Source organism: Equus caballus, chromosome 23, assembly GCF_041296265.1.
Source record: "Equus caballus isolate H_3958 breed thoroughbred chromosome 23, TB-T2T, whole genome shotgun sequence".
Classification (NCBI taxonomy): domain Eukaryota; kingdom Metazoa; phylum Chordata; class Mammalia; order Perissodactyla; family Equidae; genus Equus; species Equus caballus.
This window is the reverse complement of record NC_091706.1, coordinates 35,627,469-35,644,359: the sequence shown is the minus strand read 5'-3', so window position 1 is coordinate 35,644,359 and position 16,891 is coordinate 35,627,469. Positions and strand designations below refer to the sequence as shown.

Genomic DNA, 16,891 nt, shown 5'->3' with positions numbered 1-16,891 from the left:
AGAACATTAATAACGCTAAAGCTGTGCATTAAAGCATTTAACCAACATACTGGGCGTCAGTAGTGGGTGATTTCGTGTTGTTCTTCCAAGTGTTAGTTAAAAATGAAAACTTTCCATCTTGACAGGTTTGACATCTTCCCTACCTTTGAAGACATGATGTTCTTAACTTCCTCATCTACTGCAGAATGTGTCCCTGCGAGGTCTGGGTTGCTGCTGCTCATCACTCGGGCCTGCAGCAGCTTTGAACTCACAGCGGCAGCAGACGTGCGTCCATATGTGTGGTAGCGAGGGTCAGGGAGAGCGGTGGGGCCACCTGCACCCCACGAGGTACAGACATGTCAACAGAAAGGGAATCAGAGTCACTTACTGGGCTTGAGAAGAAACTGAAGAGGGATGGTGTAGATAGTGGAATGAAAACCCAGTAGATTAGGTCTTGGAATTAGGTCTTATCAAATGCCTAGGGGAGACCAAGGAGGCAGTACTTAGAGGGTAAGTAGATAGGGTGTAAGGCAGTAGGGAGTGGTGAGGACTGTAGTAAACTGGAAGCACATGCTTTATCCAAAGGTAGGGGCTACTACTCAGCTCCAGACTATTATCACCACAGGGAAACAGCCCCCAGGGTGGCCATAGCTTCTGATTTCTCAAGACAAGCTGGAAATGTGGATTTTTAAATTTATTAATATTTAAATGATGACAACTTTTTAAATCATGCAGTAAGGTTTTCTGAGATTTGAAAATCCAAGGAATCATCTGAACCTTATGAGGATAAGTATATACTATATATCGATGTTTTTCACCTTTAAGTATGTATATGTCTTCAAAAGTGATTTTGTGAGTTTGAGATATTACCAATATTTTAAAAAACTCAATCAAAATTACAGGTTTACTTGAAATGAGGCTGCATGGACTAATAAAAATGCCAAGTTTCTTTGTTAGGGCTATGTAAATATGCAAAACCTACGTAAATAATTAAGAAGAGTAGAGAAATGGATTATTATTATTTCAGAAGTTTAGTTTGGGGTAAATAAGAAAACGGACACTTTTTTCAAAATGAAAAGTTTAGGAACCATTGCTTACCACTGCTATCGAACATCTATTATTTTCTTTATCATTATTATCCTGGAATCCTAGACACCTGTTGTCACTCCTCTATCTTTTAAAAAAGAGATCCTCAACTGAATCAGAAATTACCAACTGGGAAAAGACTGGTGAGGGGCTACCACACAGGCAGAAAAAATAAGTGCTTAGAGTATAAAGAAGGGGAGAGAGTCAGGAAGAAAACAAGAGAGAAAAATCTAGAAATACACTTCTAATTTCAGCACTCATGTAAGTTTTGCGTCATTCTGAAAAACAAAACTTAACTTTCGGGCTTTTTATATTATTGTGAATTATGTGGCCGGGGTGCCTGGGCGAGGATGCTCCGCCCTGGGGACTCCCACACTCGGGGCTACAACGCTACCTGACTTGGGCACGTCCTTTTGCAGCTCCGGCAGGCGGAAGACGTAGTGCACGTAGGAGGCCAGCAGGCAGTTCCTGCCGTGCTGGTCCTTGCCCAGGTCCTTGCTGTTGTGCAGACTGTTGGCGATGGCCACCACGGACTCAAAGGCAAACTGGGAGAAGTTGGCTGAGGAAGCAAGAGAAAAATGGGCGGTGCCACAGTCAGTCCTTAATGAACCCGAGGTAGAACGCTCTCCCGGGCAATGACAAGGAGTCCTGACCACGGACCAACAGAACTAGGCTGGTCAAGAGGATGGCCTGGGGTGGGGTGAGCTGTTTTAGGAAGCTCCAGCAGGCCGGCTCTGCTCACCGCAAGCGAGTTTACATTTCCTCCTTCATCCTCCTCCTCCCGCCAGCGCACAACAAAGACACGAGATGCTCCAGACATCCTCCCCTCTCTAAACCACTCGGTCAACTGGCCCTACTCGGTGGGGTCTGCACGGACGTTATGGGTATCACCTGGGAGCTTGTTAGAAATGCAGAACCTCAGGCCCCGCCCCAGAGCTCCTGAGTCAGAATCTGCACTTTAACAAGATGCTCAGGGGATTCACGCACACTATGGTTTGAGATGTGCTTTTGCGCATCTTGGCGTATGGATTAATCTAAAAACAAAAGTGTTTTATGTTATTCCCACAGTGGACCCACACAAATGATTGATCTACTGTACACACTGTCTCGCTTTGGAGCTGCAGCCCTCCACAGTTTGGCGCCACGCTACCTATCCACTCTTGTACCCTTTTCTCCTCAAATTCAATTTTCCTTAGGAGGAGGCACTGATCCAATTGTCCCCATCACATCTGTTCTTTCTCACCTCTGCAATTTTGCTCATGCTGTTATCCTCATTTAAAAAGCCCCCGTGCTCCTACCCGTTAAATCACACAACCCTTCGATGCTTGGCACAATCCTGTCTCCTCCAAGAAGCCTCGGGCACCACTCAGTACAGGGTTCAAGCAAAACCAAATCACATGGTTCTCTGGCTGTTTCCGGTAGGAAACTGTGTCTCTCTGAGCAGGCTGGGAGTCCTTCCAGGGCAAAGTGCATTTCTCACTCTTTCTTGTCTCCCTGCTGCGCCTTTCATAGGGCCTGACACAGAGAGGTTCTGAATAAATGCTTATAGTCTAGGGGCCTCCACCTATTCTGCGTGTCCCAACACCCTGTCATCCCCACATGACAAGGTGGCAACTTGCTATGGAGAAGAGGCTCAAAATGTACGTGTGAACGTGTTGTCTAGTGAACAACTCCACATTAAATGGCTGGAGCATACAAAGCAGAGTGCCACATGTGTGGGGACACAGGAGGAAATCTAGGGAGGGTAGAGGTCATGGCTCTGCAGGAATCCAGCTGGAGAGGTGACAGCTACACGTATGAAATGTTAGCCTACAGTGTAGGGTGTCTTCTCTGTGGAACCACAACGATGCATCCCAGGATACAAAGCAAACCAAGGGATTAAGAAGACACGCTCTCCCTTGCTCTGAAAGCCTAGAGTTCAGCAAGCACCCTCCACCACTGTCCCCGATTTACTCCTATTCCACAGCCCAACTGCATTACTTACTTCTTTCCTGACACGCCCATGCTTTTCTGGTTCTCTGCTCTTCCCATGTTCATTTCACTGTCCCCATTTCAGCTCCTTTTCTTCTACCCCTCCTTCAAGGCTATCTTAAACACTACCTTCTTCCTGGGGGCCTCCTGCATCCTCCCAGATGTATGTTTTCATGCCCCCAACCGCGCAATATTTAGCTGTGTCCTTTTGAGGACTTGCATCCTGTGCTGCTTGCTTTTTGCTATATTGTAAATCCTCTGAGGTCAGATATGCTCTCTATTATTGCAAAGCTTGCAATTCTTAGCCAGTAGTGGGAGCATGGGTAGTACCCATGACCTCTGCTGGACTCGTGAGCACAGGACAATAGAAGCCCAGTTCAAAATGTGTCAAACAAAGATGCCCTCCAGCATCTAGTCTACCCCTGCAGGAGGCAGGAGAACCACTGGACTCACGTCTTACATTACATTATTTCCAAGGGAAGTCTCACACAATAGATTTAGTGTTAATTTGTTAAAAACCAGCATTTAAAATATACTATAAGACAGAAAATAGATGAGTGGTTGCCAGGGGCTGAGGGGAGGGGTGAATGGGGAGCTCCTGCTAAGGGGTTTCATTTGGGGCTGATGAAAATGTTCTGGAATTAGATAGTGTGATAGTTGCACGACCTTCTGAAGATAGTAAAAACTACTGAATCGTACACTTTTAGTGAATTGTAAGGTATGTGCACTATATCTCAATAAGAAAAGTGATCATTTTGAATTTCAATTCAGAGAGTTCCTTTCCTTCCATTTAATGTGGGTTATCTTAATTCTTTAAAACATTCTCTTCCCTTGTTAGTCAAGAAAAAAAAAAACATTAGAAGTAAAATAAATCCATCAATCACTGGGAATGGAATTTGATAGATTACCTCTAATCATTCAATAAATCTATTTTAAAGATTATAATTTTGGCTGGCCCAGTGGTGTAGTGGTTAAGTTCACACATTCCGCTTTGGCAGCCCAGGGTTTGCAGGTTTGGATCCCAGGCATGGACCTACACAACACTCATCAAGCCACACTGTGGTGCATCCCACATACAAAATAGAGGAAGATTGGCAGAGACGTTAGCTCAGTGACAATCTTTCCTCAAGCAAAAAGAGGGAGATTGGCAACAGATGTTAGCTCAGGGCCAATCTTCCTCACCAAAAAACAAACAAAATCATAATTTTGAGCATCCTATTTTAATGTTTCTTTCTTTTTTTTCTTTTTTTAACATCCACAGAGTCTCAAAAAAATAGCACTGGACTTGGACTCACATCGTCAATAGAAAGGAAGGTCATATTGTTCCCGCTCCTGGGATTTCTGGACAATCATGTTTCATAAGACAAGGCACCGCCTGCCTCCTCCTCCCAGCGCCGGGGGTCTCCTACCTGTCTGGCCAGCGATGACCATGGGCTGCACGGACAGCTGGAAGAGCTTGTCCAGCACCAGGTGCAGGAAGAGCACGAGGGGCTCCAGGCGCGAGGAGTTCAGGCAGATGATGCTGAGCTTCAGCTCGTGCTCCAGCGCCGTCTCACTGATCTTTTGGTCCAGCACACGGATAGGGAAGCTCACCTGGCTCTCCAGGGAGTGGCAGAGGGTGAAGAACTTCTCCAGGTGGTTGTCCTGGGAAGGCAGACGGCAGGCCTCATGGGTCTTACCCCATCAATGTCCACCGGTGGATTCAGAAACACAATCAAATAGCTCCTTCTAGGCGGAACTTCTTACCCAGTGTTTCAGACCAGAGGTTCTAAGGCATGGGCGTTCCAAATCAAGGTATGAACTGCTTTGTGGAGTGGGGTGCTCAGAATGGAACCTCTCAATAATTATTAACTGACAGAAAAAGAATTTGGACTCTGAGATGTTCGGTGAGCTGAGCCAAGCATACCAGGTAAACACCTTGCCAACAGAGGGGTCTATGCAGATGCAAAATGCAGACAGTGGCAGGAAAAGGAGGGAAAGAAAGACGAGGCAAAAAAAAAAGCTGGAGAAATGGCAGAATTACAGAGGGATACGAGACAGCAGCAGGAAGATGTTTCAAATGAAGTCTCCTCGCACAATTTCTCAGCCAACAGTGCAGGTACTGGGTTCCTTCATTTGGGTGCTCAATATTTTCATAGGGCTTTCCATTTCAACGACAAATAAAACCTGAACAGGCTTTTAAGTCCCCACAAAGAACTAAAGGTTGTTTTTGTTTTATTCATGCACAAAGACTTTCTTTCATCAGAGGGTTCTCTGCTGCACGCCATCTTCATTCTTAGCCTTCTGGCTCTGTGTGAAGTGGATCTTGATGTTCCTTACCTGGGTGTGGACAGAAGAAACAGCTTGCACTTCAATATTAAATACTCCCTTATGTCCTTCGGCCCACTTAATGGGAGGATTCTGTAAAGGGACTTTCTGTGTTAAAGAAAAAAAAAGTTAGCAATTCAATCCCCTTTTCTGATTACTAACAAGCAGAGCAAAGCAACTTGACTGTAAATGTCAGAGTTATACAAATATAAAATTCCCTGGAAAACTACTATAACTGAGCTTGGAGTTAGGAGCCCCGGGTTCAAGTTCAGTTCTGCACCAAACTAGTTATTTTTACTTTGACAAGTCAATCAACCTCTCTGGGCCTTGGTTTTCTTACGCTGAAAGGAGGAATTTGAACTGAGTGATCTGTCTTTAAGCGCCCATCCAGCATTGATAATTTTGATTCTAGAAAGTGAAATAAAGTAATATCCCAGTGATTTTTCCACTTATCAGGACTGTCAGGACAAAGCATAGACTACCTTCATAAGACATGAAATTTTAATGCTTTTGAGTGCCTGCGGTTACTTTCCCTTTTAACAAAATGTTTCTGAGTAGCAGTCCTGTTAGGCTCCTGCTTTAATTACTCAAAATGACTCTTTTATACCATTTATATTTCAATAGCTCTGTAGTCCCTAGAGACCATTTCTTGCCTTAAATTCCCATCGGAACTGTCTCCCTCCAGAGACCTCATACAGCATTGAGTGAGAAGCACCTAGCCTGACCCAGCCACTTGAGTGCGGTTGGTGTCTCTTGCATTTTAACAGAAGGAAGCATGCTGTACTTGCAAGGGTAGCATGAGTGCATGGGGTGGGGACCTATGGAACTATCTAAGACAGAGTCACAAACTGGGTCACACAGTTAGGGAGTGGTAGAATCTGGATTTTGGATCATAATTCGTTTGTCTCAAAAACCCACGTTTGTTCTGCAGCATTAAGGAGATAATTGGGCATCTAGGAAATTAGAAGGTGCAGCTTGATGATGAAAAGGCGGTTTTGAGGGCTTTGTCGAGGGTCTGTGTCCAAATCATAAAGAGTAATCAGAGAATGTCTGTGAACATACTCAGGTGGATCCCAGGTGGTCCTGAGGAGAGGAGTTTGGGTCTAAAGCCAGGCACCTGCCTGTGGCCCAGAGCAAAGAAAGCTTCTCTCTCCAGGGAAAAAAAGGAAATACGAGAACAACAGGATAGCCTGGGGATGGGAGCTGGGTAGTCAGAGTAGGGAAGAAAGTTGATTATAGAAGTTGGAACAAAGTTCAAATTCCCGGGAAATTCTTCAACTTGAAAATTGCAAGGAAAACAAAAGAGATGAATGGGGATCTATAGATTAAGAGTCTTAAAAGACATGTCAACCAATAGCAATGTGTGGACTGTATATGGATCCAGATTCAAACAAACAACTGTACAAAACATATGACATGAATGAGATAATTGGAAATTTGATCACTGATTGGATATTTTAAGATATTAAGAAATTATTATTAATTTTTAAGGTATAACAATGGTATTGTGATGGTTAAAAAAAATAGCCCTATTTTTTCAGACACACACTAAAATATTTATAAATGAAATGATATGATGTCTGGGATTTGCTTCAAAATAATACTTATTGATGGAAACCTATGCCAACCAGACTGAGAAGCGCAAGAGCTGGTGTGGGTGCAGTCAGAATGGAGAGTCTGCTGGGCTCCCTTTAAATGGGTGTATTGCAACAGAGTGGATGGGCAACAGGCAGTGCAGGAAACAGGAGGAGGGAAAAACTATTGACATTGGGATCTTTAGAGGAATAAAAGCCCCACCATCCACCTGGGGCGGTAACAACTGACCCAGAGGAGAAACTAATGGAATCTGGTCTGGGATCCTTTTATAAGGACTGTGATGAGAGCAGCTGTTATCACAAATGGGTTCTATTTGCCTCCCCTTTTATCATACTTTATTCTGTGAATCCCTTTGTTGTAGATACTGCAAGGTAATGCTGCCTTGGGTTGCATTTACCAAACATTCTGACTTGGCGATGTCTCAATGAAAGAGGTTTCACAGCCAGTTACTTCTCCCATCCTATCAGAACAAAGTGCTTTCAGAAAATGCCATGTGCTGACAGATGACTGCTCCCCTAAAACATGCTGAGCATCCTCGGCCATATTTAAGGGAACGGAAAGTGGATCTGGGAAGGTGGTACAAGACCTTGGGTAGACAGGAAAGAGCTGATGGCCAGCTTGCTGGTTACCTCTGCAGAATGCAGGGAGTAGTTGGCAGGCAGCTTTTCCAAGGCAACTGGGAGACAGTAGGATCCAGTTTGAAGACGTTCATTTACGAGAATTGGCAGCCACTGAAACAGATGACGTAAAGAATAAAGTGGTATTTATTACAGCATATAATTCTGGCATTTTATGTGCTCACAGAAATCAAATACAACTAAATGATGATTAGATATTGACCAGGGCTCTTTTTGGCAGTAATTTCCATCAAGTTCTTTGCATTTTAAATTCCCTGAGAGCTCCTGAGATGGTAATATCAATGATTTACTGCTTTCAGAGCCAAAGTAGTAGCATTTTTCTTTATAGCCAATGTTTGTGTGTCTGAACAAGATCAACATTTATTTTACTGTTTAATTTTTTTAAAAGAAATAACTTTTTTCTCTTTGTGGAAAAAGGAGCTAGTTTTATATGTGAAGTACATATATATAACATTTGGAAATAATGGACTTTACAATGCTTTCCTGTAAATGAGTCTTCTTTCAATATCCCTCACCCACTAGCTCTCCATTCCTGAAATTTGTTGTTTGCTAAGTCATCTCTGCTCTTTGCTGTACTCTGGTTTGGCACACTTTGCTAGTTTTGACAGGAAAAAAGCAAATGAATAGAATTTGGTTGTTTATCTCTGCAGGGACCTTCGATGTACCAACAACTGCCCTGTGAATCGGCAAGTTGACAGTGACTCACTGAGTATCCTAGGAGGCTTTCCACGGAGGCTCCTTGCTTCTGCTGACAGCTGATATGATAGAAGGTGAACAGGAGGTGGTGATGAACTGAGAGCTTCGCGGGGAGCTTAATTTTCACTTCTTCATAGAAGTCAGGAGACCTGTTTCGAAAGCACATTATACACAAATAACTTTTAGCGAGAATGATGACTCCCCTGACTATAAATTGTAACGCCACGGACACCGTGCTCCTCAGAATTGCCTGCTTGGTATTCTGCTTGTCATCTTACATCTTTCTGCTCCTAAGCTGGAAGGCCTTGAGACGAAACTCATATCACTGGATACACTTCACTTACATAAGACTGCTTACAAACTAAAGGCTTTGTCAGGAAAAAAAATCTCTGCGCGCAACGGAAAAATCCAACAACTTAATTTGAAAAGAGGATGAGGTTCGGAGTCCTGCTGTGACCTCCTTTTATATCTCTACCCCAAGAACAGGAACAGGCACATAGCTGGCACTCATCAATGGATTTTAGAGAAACGAGTGATGCAAGCAGGAAAAGGAACCTGATTTTACTGAATTACGAAGTCCCAGATACTTTAAAAGTTCTGTGACTCACTTTATCCACAAATAATGAGTGTTCCATTTCTCCTTGGTCAATTTAGATTTTCTTAAAGTAGGTAGTGGTGCAGGTGAGGAGAGATGTATAACAGACAAGACTGAAAAAGGAGTGCTGGATTTTGTTTCTGGCCCCTTCCAGCATCTCAAAGCAAGTTAGGAGATGTATTTCTTTCTTTAACACCATAAAACCTCTCAATTTCATACTAGAATAGAAGGCTCCAGAAAAGTCAAAAGAACATTAGGTTCTTGAAGATATGTTCTTCTCCCAGTCTTAGTTAATGGCAAAAATTGTGCATCTTGGGCTGGCCCAGTGGCACAGCAGTTAAGTTCAGCACACTCCACTTTGACAGACCAGGTTCGCAGGTTCGGATCCCAAGCGTACACCTAGCACCACTCATCAAGCCATGCTGTGGCAGCGACCCACATACAAAATAGAGGCAGACCGGCACAGATGTTAGCTCAGGGGCAAACTTCCTCACCAAAAAAATAATAAATAAATAACTAAAAAATTGCTCATCTCCAACATAGACTCAGAACTGGCATGGATTTCTTCTGGCCCTTAGTTCCTGAGTTACAAAAATTGTTGGGAGGAATCACCTAGAGGATTCAGAAAAGCCAGGAGGTAGTGAAACAATCTTGGCATATGTTTAGAACTCGGAAATATACTTACTTATTATGGTATGTAACGGCTGTGTATACTTCCTGCAGAAATTCAGGCCCATTGGATTTCCCAAAGATGATCTGTTCAACGACATAGAAAGGACCAAATTAACGGTGATATTTGGATATATCAAATCAGCTATCACCTGCCCAATAGGAAGGTCTGGTCTCACGGGGTTGTAATTTTTAAATCAAGAGTACTGAGTTCTACAACTGGCCCAACCACATGGAAGCAGAAGAATTGGCTACAAAGGGTAAACTGAGGTCCCAAGGGGCTATATTAGTGACCAAGGGCCACAGGTTTGTGAAACTGGAAAACAAGTGCTCTCTCCACTCTGCCACACTGCCTAGAGGTCTACACTGCTGGACAAAGTCACAGAGTTTTGCCCTCAGCGAGAGATCACTGGTCCAGGTTCTTTTCCCTCCAAAGACATGGGCTTGGTCACTTGGGTGAGCAGAACCTTCATGGGCAGAATGTTCCACACGTTTGTGCTATTTAGAAAACGACCCCTCCTTGGGCCTGATTCAGTCCAGGTAAATGATTTTACAAGTGGACTTACCTTTGGGCAAAGAGTGAGCCCTTTCCTCTAAATGCAGTCATGCCCATGCCAGGTCCCAAGGGTTGGTGAGAGCGGCCCCCTGCCTGGGGACCTTGGCTGCACTCAGGACCTGCACAGCTGGACCTGGCAGACTTGCCAGGGGCAGAGCAGAGAGAACCAGGGGTGTCCTCCTCTAGGATTTCCCTCCCACCACCGTTACAAGAGGATACCTTGCATTGCAAAGGTAAGTCGGTCATTAGGAGGATGGTTAAAAAAAGAAAAAAAGTAGATATTTGAAGAATGGGAGCACTAGAAAAAAATTACTTCAGTAGAAAGGTATAGTAACTGAATTCTACAACTTATGGAAAATAGTGATAGCTAACCACCCATCTTATTTAGTAGCAGTTGGTTAAAAAGATAGAAATTCTGGCATTTTGGGTTCCTCAGAGAACACTGCATTACATATTTATTATTTGATTTATATTTTGCCTCAGGATGAAGGGCCATTCCTAAAAGATGTTGAGATGGCGTGTGTTTATCATTGCTAGGTGGTGCTTTATCTCCAGATGTGGACGGGGGCTTGGGTAGATGTGTACTCAGTGCACATCTGGAAATACAGCAAACATGGCGGACACATTGGGCCTGCCTCTCTACTTCTTATGCTGTTAGGGTGGTGCGGAAAGACTTTACGATATTTTTCAGTCCTCTAAAATGAACTGTATTTCCAAATTTTACAGCTCATTACAGAATACGTTAGGAAAGAGAAGTTCAATTTAGCCTGACCCCGTTTCCCCATCAGTATCCTGGGACCAAGACTGGACTAGTCACAAAGGCCTTTGCACATGCTGAGTAGCATCAGTATGAATAGACATACTCTGTACACTGATGAGCCTGGATTTGGTCCGCGCGAATTGACAAGGGACGTTCAGCACCCCCTGGTTTGAAGCAAATGTTTATTTCCCTCTTTACCGGCATAGCGTTGCTAGCATCCTCTCCACACATGAACTGGATCTTTATTGTAATGTTCCGGGCAGAGGCTAGTTTGTTAGCGAAGTTCAGCCTCTGTGGGTAGACATAGAGAAGGTTTCTGGAAAAGAGAAGATGAAGAACCAATAAATAAGGTGTACAGTTTGTTTGAAGCAAGTTCTTCAGCAAACGCTGCAGCCTGTGCTCATGAGGTGATTATTCTGAAGGAGGTTTTCCTTCCAGAAGTGAATTATTTTTGGAGGAGGGAGTGAGTTTTGTCGATTCTTCCTCTTCACCTGCGGTCATCTGATAATAACCAACACTGTTCTCTGTTTTGCTGCCTACAAAGATGTGTTTGCTACAGCTGAGAAGATTAATGCCCCAGAATGTGGCAGCCTGCCTAGAGGTAACGGTATGTCTGATACAAAGACAAGAAAGCAAAAAACTTTCAGCTCATTTTAAAGAAAATTCATGGCCATAAATGATGGCTTAATTTCCTTTCTTCCTCTTTTTCGTTTCTAATCATTATGTAGTAGTTTCAATTTCTTATTGGCATGTCATTCTGTCTTGGTTCAACTTTCTTTTCTTATCTAAGATGACAGTTCAAGACTCCAAGCCCAATTAGCTATATAACAATAACACAACAACAATATAAATAATATATCCATCCATTCGACACCTATAGGACAGATACTAGGCTAACTATAACTTTGTGTATCTTTTCTTTCTCTTTTCACCATTACTAGTATATCCCGCTAAAAGGTAAGCTCCCCAGGGCATGGATTTGTATCTCATGTTTTTGATTCACTGATATATCCCCAGCAGCCAGAATAGTGCCTGGGACATAGTAGGTGCTGAACAAAAGAATGAATGTATATACTTCCCATGAATCATAATCCTGACTTAAGGAAACAATAATGATACTAACATTTATATAGTACTTATCCTGAGCTGGGCAATGTTTTAAATATTTCATATCTATTAATTTAATTCTCATAATTATCCTATAGGTAGGTACTATTATCCTGGCATCATGCCCATGTCACAAATGAGGAAAAAATGAGATACAGAGGTGTTAAATAACTTGCCCCAAATCATATAGTTAGGAAATGATGGTCAGGAATTGAAGTCAGGCAGCCTGGACACATGCTCTTAACCACTAAGCTATATTCTCTCAGATAAGACTTCCACTAAAATGACAAGAATGGCCTTTTCATACTTTAGTTTTCATGTGTTATTCATGGCATCTCTCAGGGACAAGCTTACCTTAATTTTCTGGGTCTCATTAACAGTTGAGTGTCAACAGTACACCAAAGGCTGGTTCAATTAGTTAGTGTCACGTTCTTTGGGAAAATGTCTTGTCTTCCTCACTCTTGGTCCACTATTCTAACTCCTAGGTAACACGTTCTCCCTAAACAGACACATTCTTGCCCCAAAGGCTTCCAAGATGACAAAACAAGCTTTGTGTAAACTAGATGCCAGGAGAGCAGCGACTAAAAGGGAGGGCCAGGTGACTAGATTTTCCCTCAGTGAATGTAGGTTCTCATAACACTTTATAAGGATTTGCATATTAATCAACAAGAGGCTTTCTCAACCTCGCCACTACTGACACCTGGGACTGAACAATTCTTTGTTGTGGGGCTGTCCTGTGCACTGTAGGATGTTCAGAGGCATTCCTGGTCTCTATCCACTAGATGTTAGTAATATCTCCTCCCTACTCAGCTGTGACAATTAAAAATGTCTCCAGACATTGCCAAATGTTCCCTGGGGGAGGAGGCAAAATCTCCCCCTTTTGAGAACTACTGATCTATACACGTGAATTTGTGCACTACAGATCCATGCAACTATACCTAGCAAGTTTCCATCTTTAATAGATATAGTCAATGCCACCTACTGGGTCCATATTCAAATGTAAAGTATGTTCCATTGGAAAAGGGTGAAGTCAATACTCAAATATGAGACAGACGATGGAAAATTTAAATCTGTTTAATTGATGAGGTCTGGGGTAGTCAGGGACTGGAAATCCGAAAGAGAAGGACTAGGCCACCACTGACTCTGTTGTGCCAACTCTAACCCCTTCGTTGTGATGACCAGATTGATCCTGCCATCGTGTGTGTGTGCGCACGTGTGTGTGAAAATGGTCTTTTTGGACCACTGTTTGCATAAATCCATGGATTTACCCCACAGCTCTTCCTTGCTATGATAATATCAGCAGGGATAACACTGATAGCCACAACCCTGGACAAGACCAAATGAATGGGCTGAGGGGGCTTGCTTCTGATGGACCACGCAGACTGTCTCAAGGAAATCACTCAGTACCAGATGTGCAAATAAAGAGGCAGCCACGTTACAAAGCTAATGTGCAAGGGAGCGCCATTGCGAGCATCCTCATGGACTACCAGGTACAGGTGGGTTCATGGTAAGAATCCCTGTTCTGGTCTGGTAAGAGGAATCGAGAAGATTTCTGATCACTTTGCAATGGGGGCAATCCTCAGAGCTAAACGTGTGCTAGATTAGAAGGCCTAGTCCTGGAAACTGGATCTTTTACTTCTTTATCATATTCCGGTTTAGATTCACCTTCAGAGTGAGTTTGAAATTTTATTCTGTAATATAGTTCATGCAACTTATCATCGTTAAAAACAAAGATACTTATTTCACCGAGTGTCATAAAACCTTTAGTCTTACACCAGGTATCAAGCTAAGACTAATTCCATTAGCCTAGTGGTCACTGAAAACCACACCACAAACCAGCGTCACCCAGTCTGTTCCACAGAACTCAAGTGCTTTGCAAAAATTAGCATGTGTGTGGGGAAGTGGAGGGGGCGGGGGTGGGTGACCAAACACCGTTTTGGGAAAGATGGTGGTAAACCAAGATAAACAGGTTAATGCGCCTTGTGAATCACTTAGAGGTAGAAAGACTGCTCCTTTCCCCAAAGGTTTTGACCTCGGAAATAATTTCATTTATTTATTCTTTCATGGCATATTTCATGAGTTTAATATTCTGAGCAATCACTTGGGAAAACATTGAAATAAACTAATCTGGCTACAGAAGAACACCGTAGATCAAGGAAGGATCAATCAAAGCACAAGGATTCTCTACTGAAATATCTTCCACGATAACGAATGCTCTCAGGTATTCCAGGAGGAAAAATGATACTTGGAACTGTCGAGAACACGTTGCATGTGCAAGTTCCAAGGCCACGGAGGCAGAGGAAAAGCATTCATACATTTTACTTTACCCTGGTCTTTATGAGTGACTCAGTGGAGGTGGAATGGGGTGACAGTGCTGGGAACAGATCTGAGTTGCTGTGTCCTGTGACTTCTCTAGGCCATCCTGCCTCTTGACAAGGAGTATCGTTACCCTGGCATAGCAGCAACTGCCATTTCCCCCCATCTGCTGGCCTATGTTTCCAGCTCTTTCTAGCTACCATTCTGTCCTCTTGTTGACCTCTTTTAACAGGGTTATAACTGGCTGAAAATGGTCAACTATGATGACTACTTCTTACATTCAATTGAAAAAGAAGATAAACACAAGACAATGATTTTATCAAAAGGAAGTTAATTAAATTTAGATGATGGGCAGAATATTCAACAAGCTTCACTTGCCAGTAAAGTGTAGATGGCCTCCCCAGGCACAAAGAAGGGATTAGCATAGGATTCTGGGGTGTGCAAGATGGGAAGCACTTTTCAAGATGAGAAACCTGAGCCCCTGAGAGGTAAAGTGACAGTGCGCTTTGTGAGCTAGCCACAGAATAGGCATAGGATCCGGTTCAGTGCTGTTTTGAACCTATCAATGGCTGTCTCAGTGGTACCTTCCAAATCTTGCTCTGTCAAACTTGATGCAAGTAGACAGAGTTGAACCTCAGATGCCATCAGGAGAGGTCATGGATGTAGTAATGATGACAGAAGGCAGTTCATAGTCAGGGTACGAGGATGTGTGTGGGACATAGACCCCTCTCTGCTCATTCCTGTTCATCTGCGCTGGCACCACCCCCATTAGCACAGCTGATGTTTACTGAGCAGCAGTGTTGGGCAGCCGTTAAGGATGTTGGCTCTGGAGCCAGAGAGCTGGCCTTGGGCAAGTTACTTAGCCTTTTCAAAGCCCCAGTGGGGCTAATAATTGCACCTACCTCATAGGGCTGTAGTGAACATTAATGAGTAAGAACTTAATTACTGATAGCTAGATGATGATTACTTCCTTCACAGAGCTAAGTCAGAGACACACCCCAACCTACACTCTCTACTCCAAGCCACCCTCATTTCTCACCTGGATCACTGCATTGCTTTCCCAAATGATCTCTTGACTTCTACACTTGCTCCCTACAATCTACTCCTTACATATTGGTCAGAAGAATCTTTCAAAATTGTAAAATAGATTATGTCAGGACCCTACAACGGTTTCTCAAACTTCTTATCGTAGGCCCTACGTGATCTGGCCCTTGGCAATTTCTCTGATTTTCCCACTCATCACTTCCCTACCTTGGCCTTTTTTCAAGGCCTAAAACATTCTAAACTTGTTCCTACCTCAGGGCTTTTGTACCAGCTGTCCCCCCAGCCTGGGAGAGTTTTCCCAGTTCTCTAAGTGACTGGTTCCTTCTCATCTCTTGGGTTTCAGCTCAGATGTCATATCCTCAAAGAGATCTTTCCTACCACATTATTGAATTGGTCCACTCCATTAACACACATACACTCTCTCTCTGTTATAACCATATGATTATCATATATGCATATGATTATGAAAGTAATATATGATTATGAAAATAATATATATCCCTTTTTTTAATCTTGAATACTGAAAAGTACAGAAAAGAATAAAATAGCAACTACCTGATATCCCACTGCACTGAGGAAAACTCCTGTTAAGAGTAGGACGTTTCTTTCTAGTCTTTTTTCCCTCTCTACATTAAACATTTTTATCATACCGTATATACAAAGCTTTATCTTGTTTCTATGTCATACTGTCCAATTATGGCCATTTCCCAACGTGACTAAATATTCTTAATAAACAAGATTTCAATGACCACACAATGTTCCATATTATGAAGGTACTATAATTTATACTAGTCTCCAAAAAGAAGCATTTAGGTTATTTCCTCTTTTTCAGTTGTAAGCTGTGACGAACGCTTCATATATTTCGCCCCGCTGCAATGCAGGATACTTTTGGAAGGATCTCTTTAGCTTTGATATAGTTCGGTTTCTTCATCTTTGAATTAATTGGAAAGATACCAATCAACCTTTCTTTATGCGGGGCTTGAAGAAACAAAGAGCCAGAGTTTGTGAAAAGGCTTTGAAGTAGCTGGGTAAATCACAACAGGAGTAGCCCTGTCAGACTGGATAAGCAACTTCGCTGCCACCACACTCCTCTCCTATGTCCCAATACAGGGGCACCGCCTACCTGTCTCCCACACCCCCCAACAATGGTCAACCATTTGCACACTGCTTCCCCAGAGGTTGCTGACCCCTGTATTTAAATATCATCACGGTGGGCATTCAATGTTCTGCCCATACTGAATGCACTTTCCACAGAGCCCAGAGCTGGAAGGAAACTTCTAGAGAATTGAGTCCAACATCCCTTTCTGCAGGTCAGGAAACTGACTCCCAGGGAGGATAAATGACTTTGCCTAAAAAATTTTTTTAAGATGCTTTTCCCAAGGATCATCTTATTTCCTATTGGCAAGAATACTGTCATATGTTTTGTTAAATCTGCAAGATTTTTAAGAAAAGAATATAAGGATATAACAACGTTTCCTCTTGGGAGGGAAGATCTGTCTGCTTGGTTAGTAACCCACAGAGCCTAAAGCAGATAAGAGTAATTATTAACAAACTGATAAACAGGCTCATTT

The 16,891-nt window shown here is 42.9% G+C and overlaps 1 protein-coding gene across 3 annotated transcripts in view; it reads right to left on the bottom strand.

Moving 5' to 3' along the window:
* Positions 1 to 16,891, bottom strand: part of DOCK8 (dedicator of cytokinesis 8) — a 207,170-nt gene that overhangs the window by 72,811 nt on the left and 117,468 nt on the right. For all 3 annotated transcript variants that reach the window (NM_001309171.2, XM_070248073.1, XM_001490222.7), the window contains 8 exons: positions 11,052 to 11,169; positions 9,554 to 9,624; positions 8,284 to 8,422; positions 7,569 to 7,670; positions 5,356 to 5,451; positions 4,446 to 4,680; positions 1,460 to 1,624; positions 144 to 313 (listed from right to left, as the gene is read on the bottom strand). In NM_001309171.2, the coding sequence (NP_001296100.1) occupies positions 144 to 313; positions 1,460 to 1,624; positions 4,446 to 4,680; positions 5,356 to 5,451; positions 7,569 to 7,670; positions 8,284 to 8,422; positions 9,554 to 9,624; positions 11,052 to 11,169 (1,096 nt within the window). The remainder of the gene's footprint in view (positions 1 to 143; positions 314 to 1,459; positions 1,625 to 4,445; positions 4,681 to 5,355; positions 5,452 to 7,568; positions 7,671 to 8,283; positions 8,423 to 9,553; positions 9,625 to 11,051; positions 11,170 to 16,891) is intronic.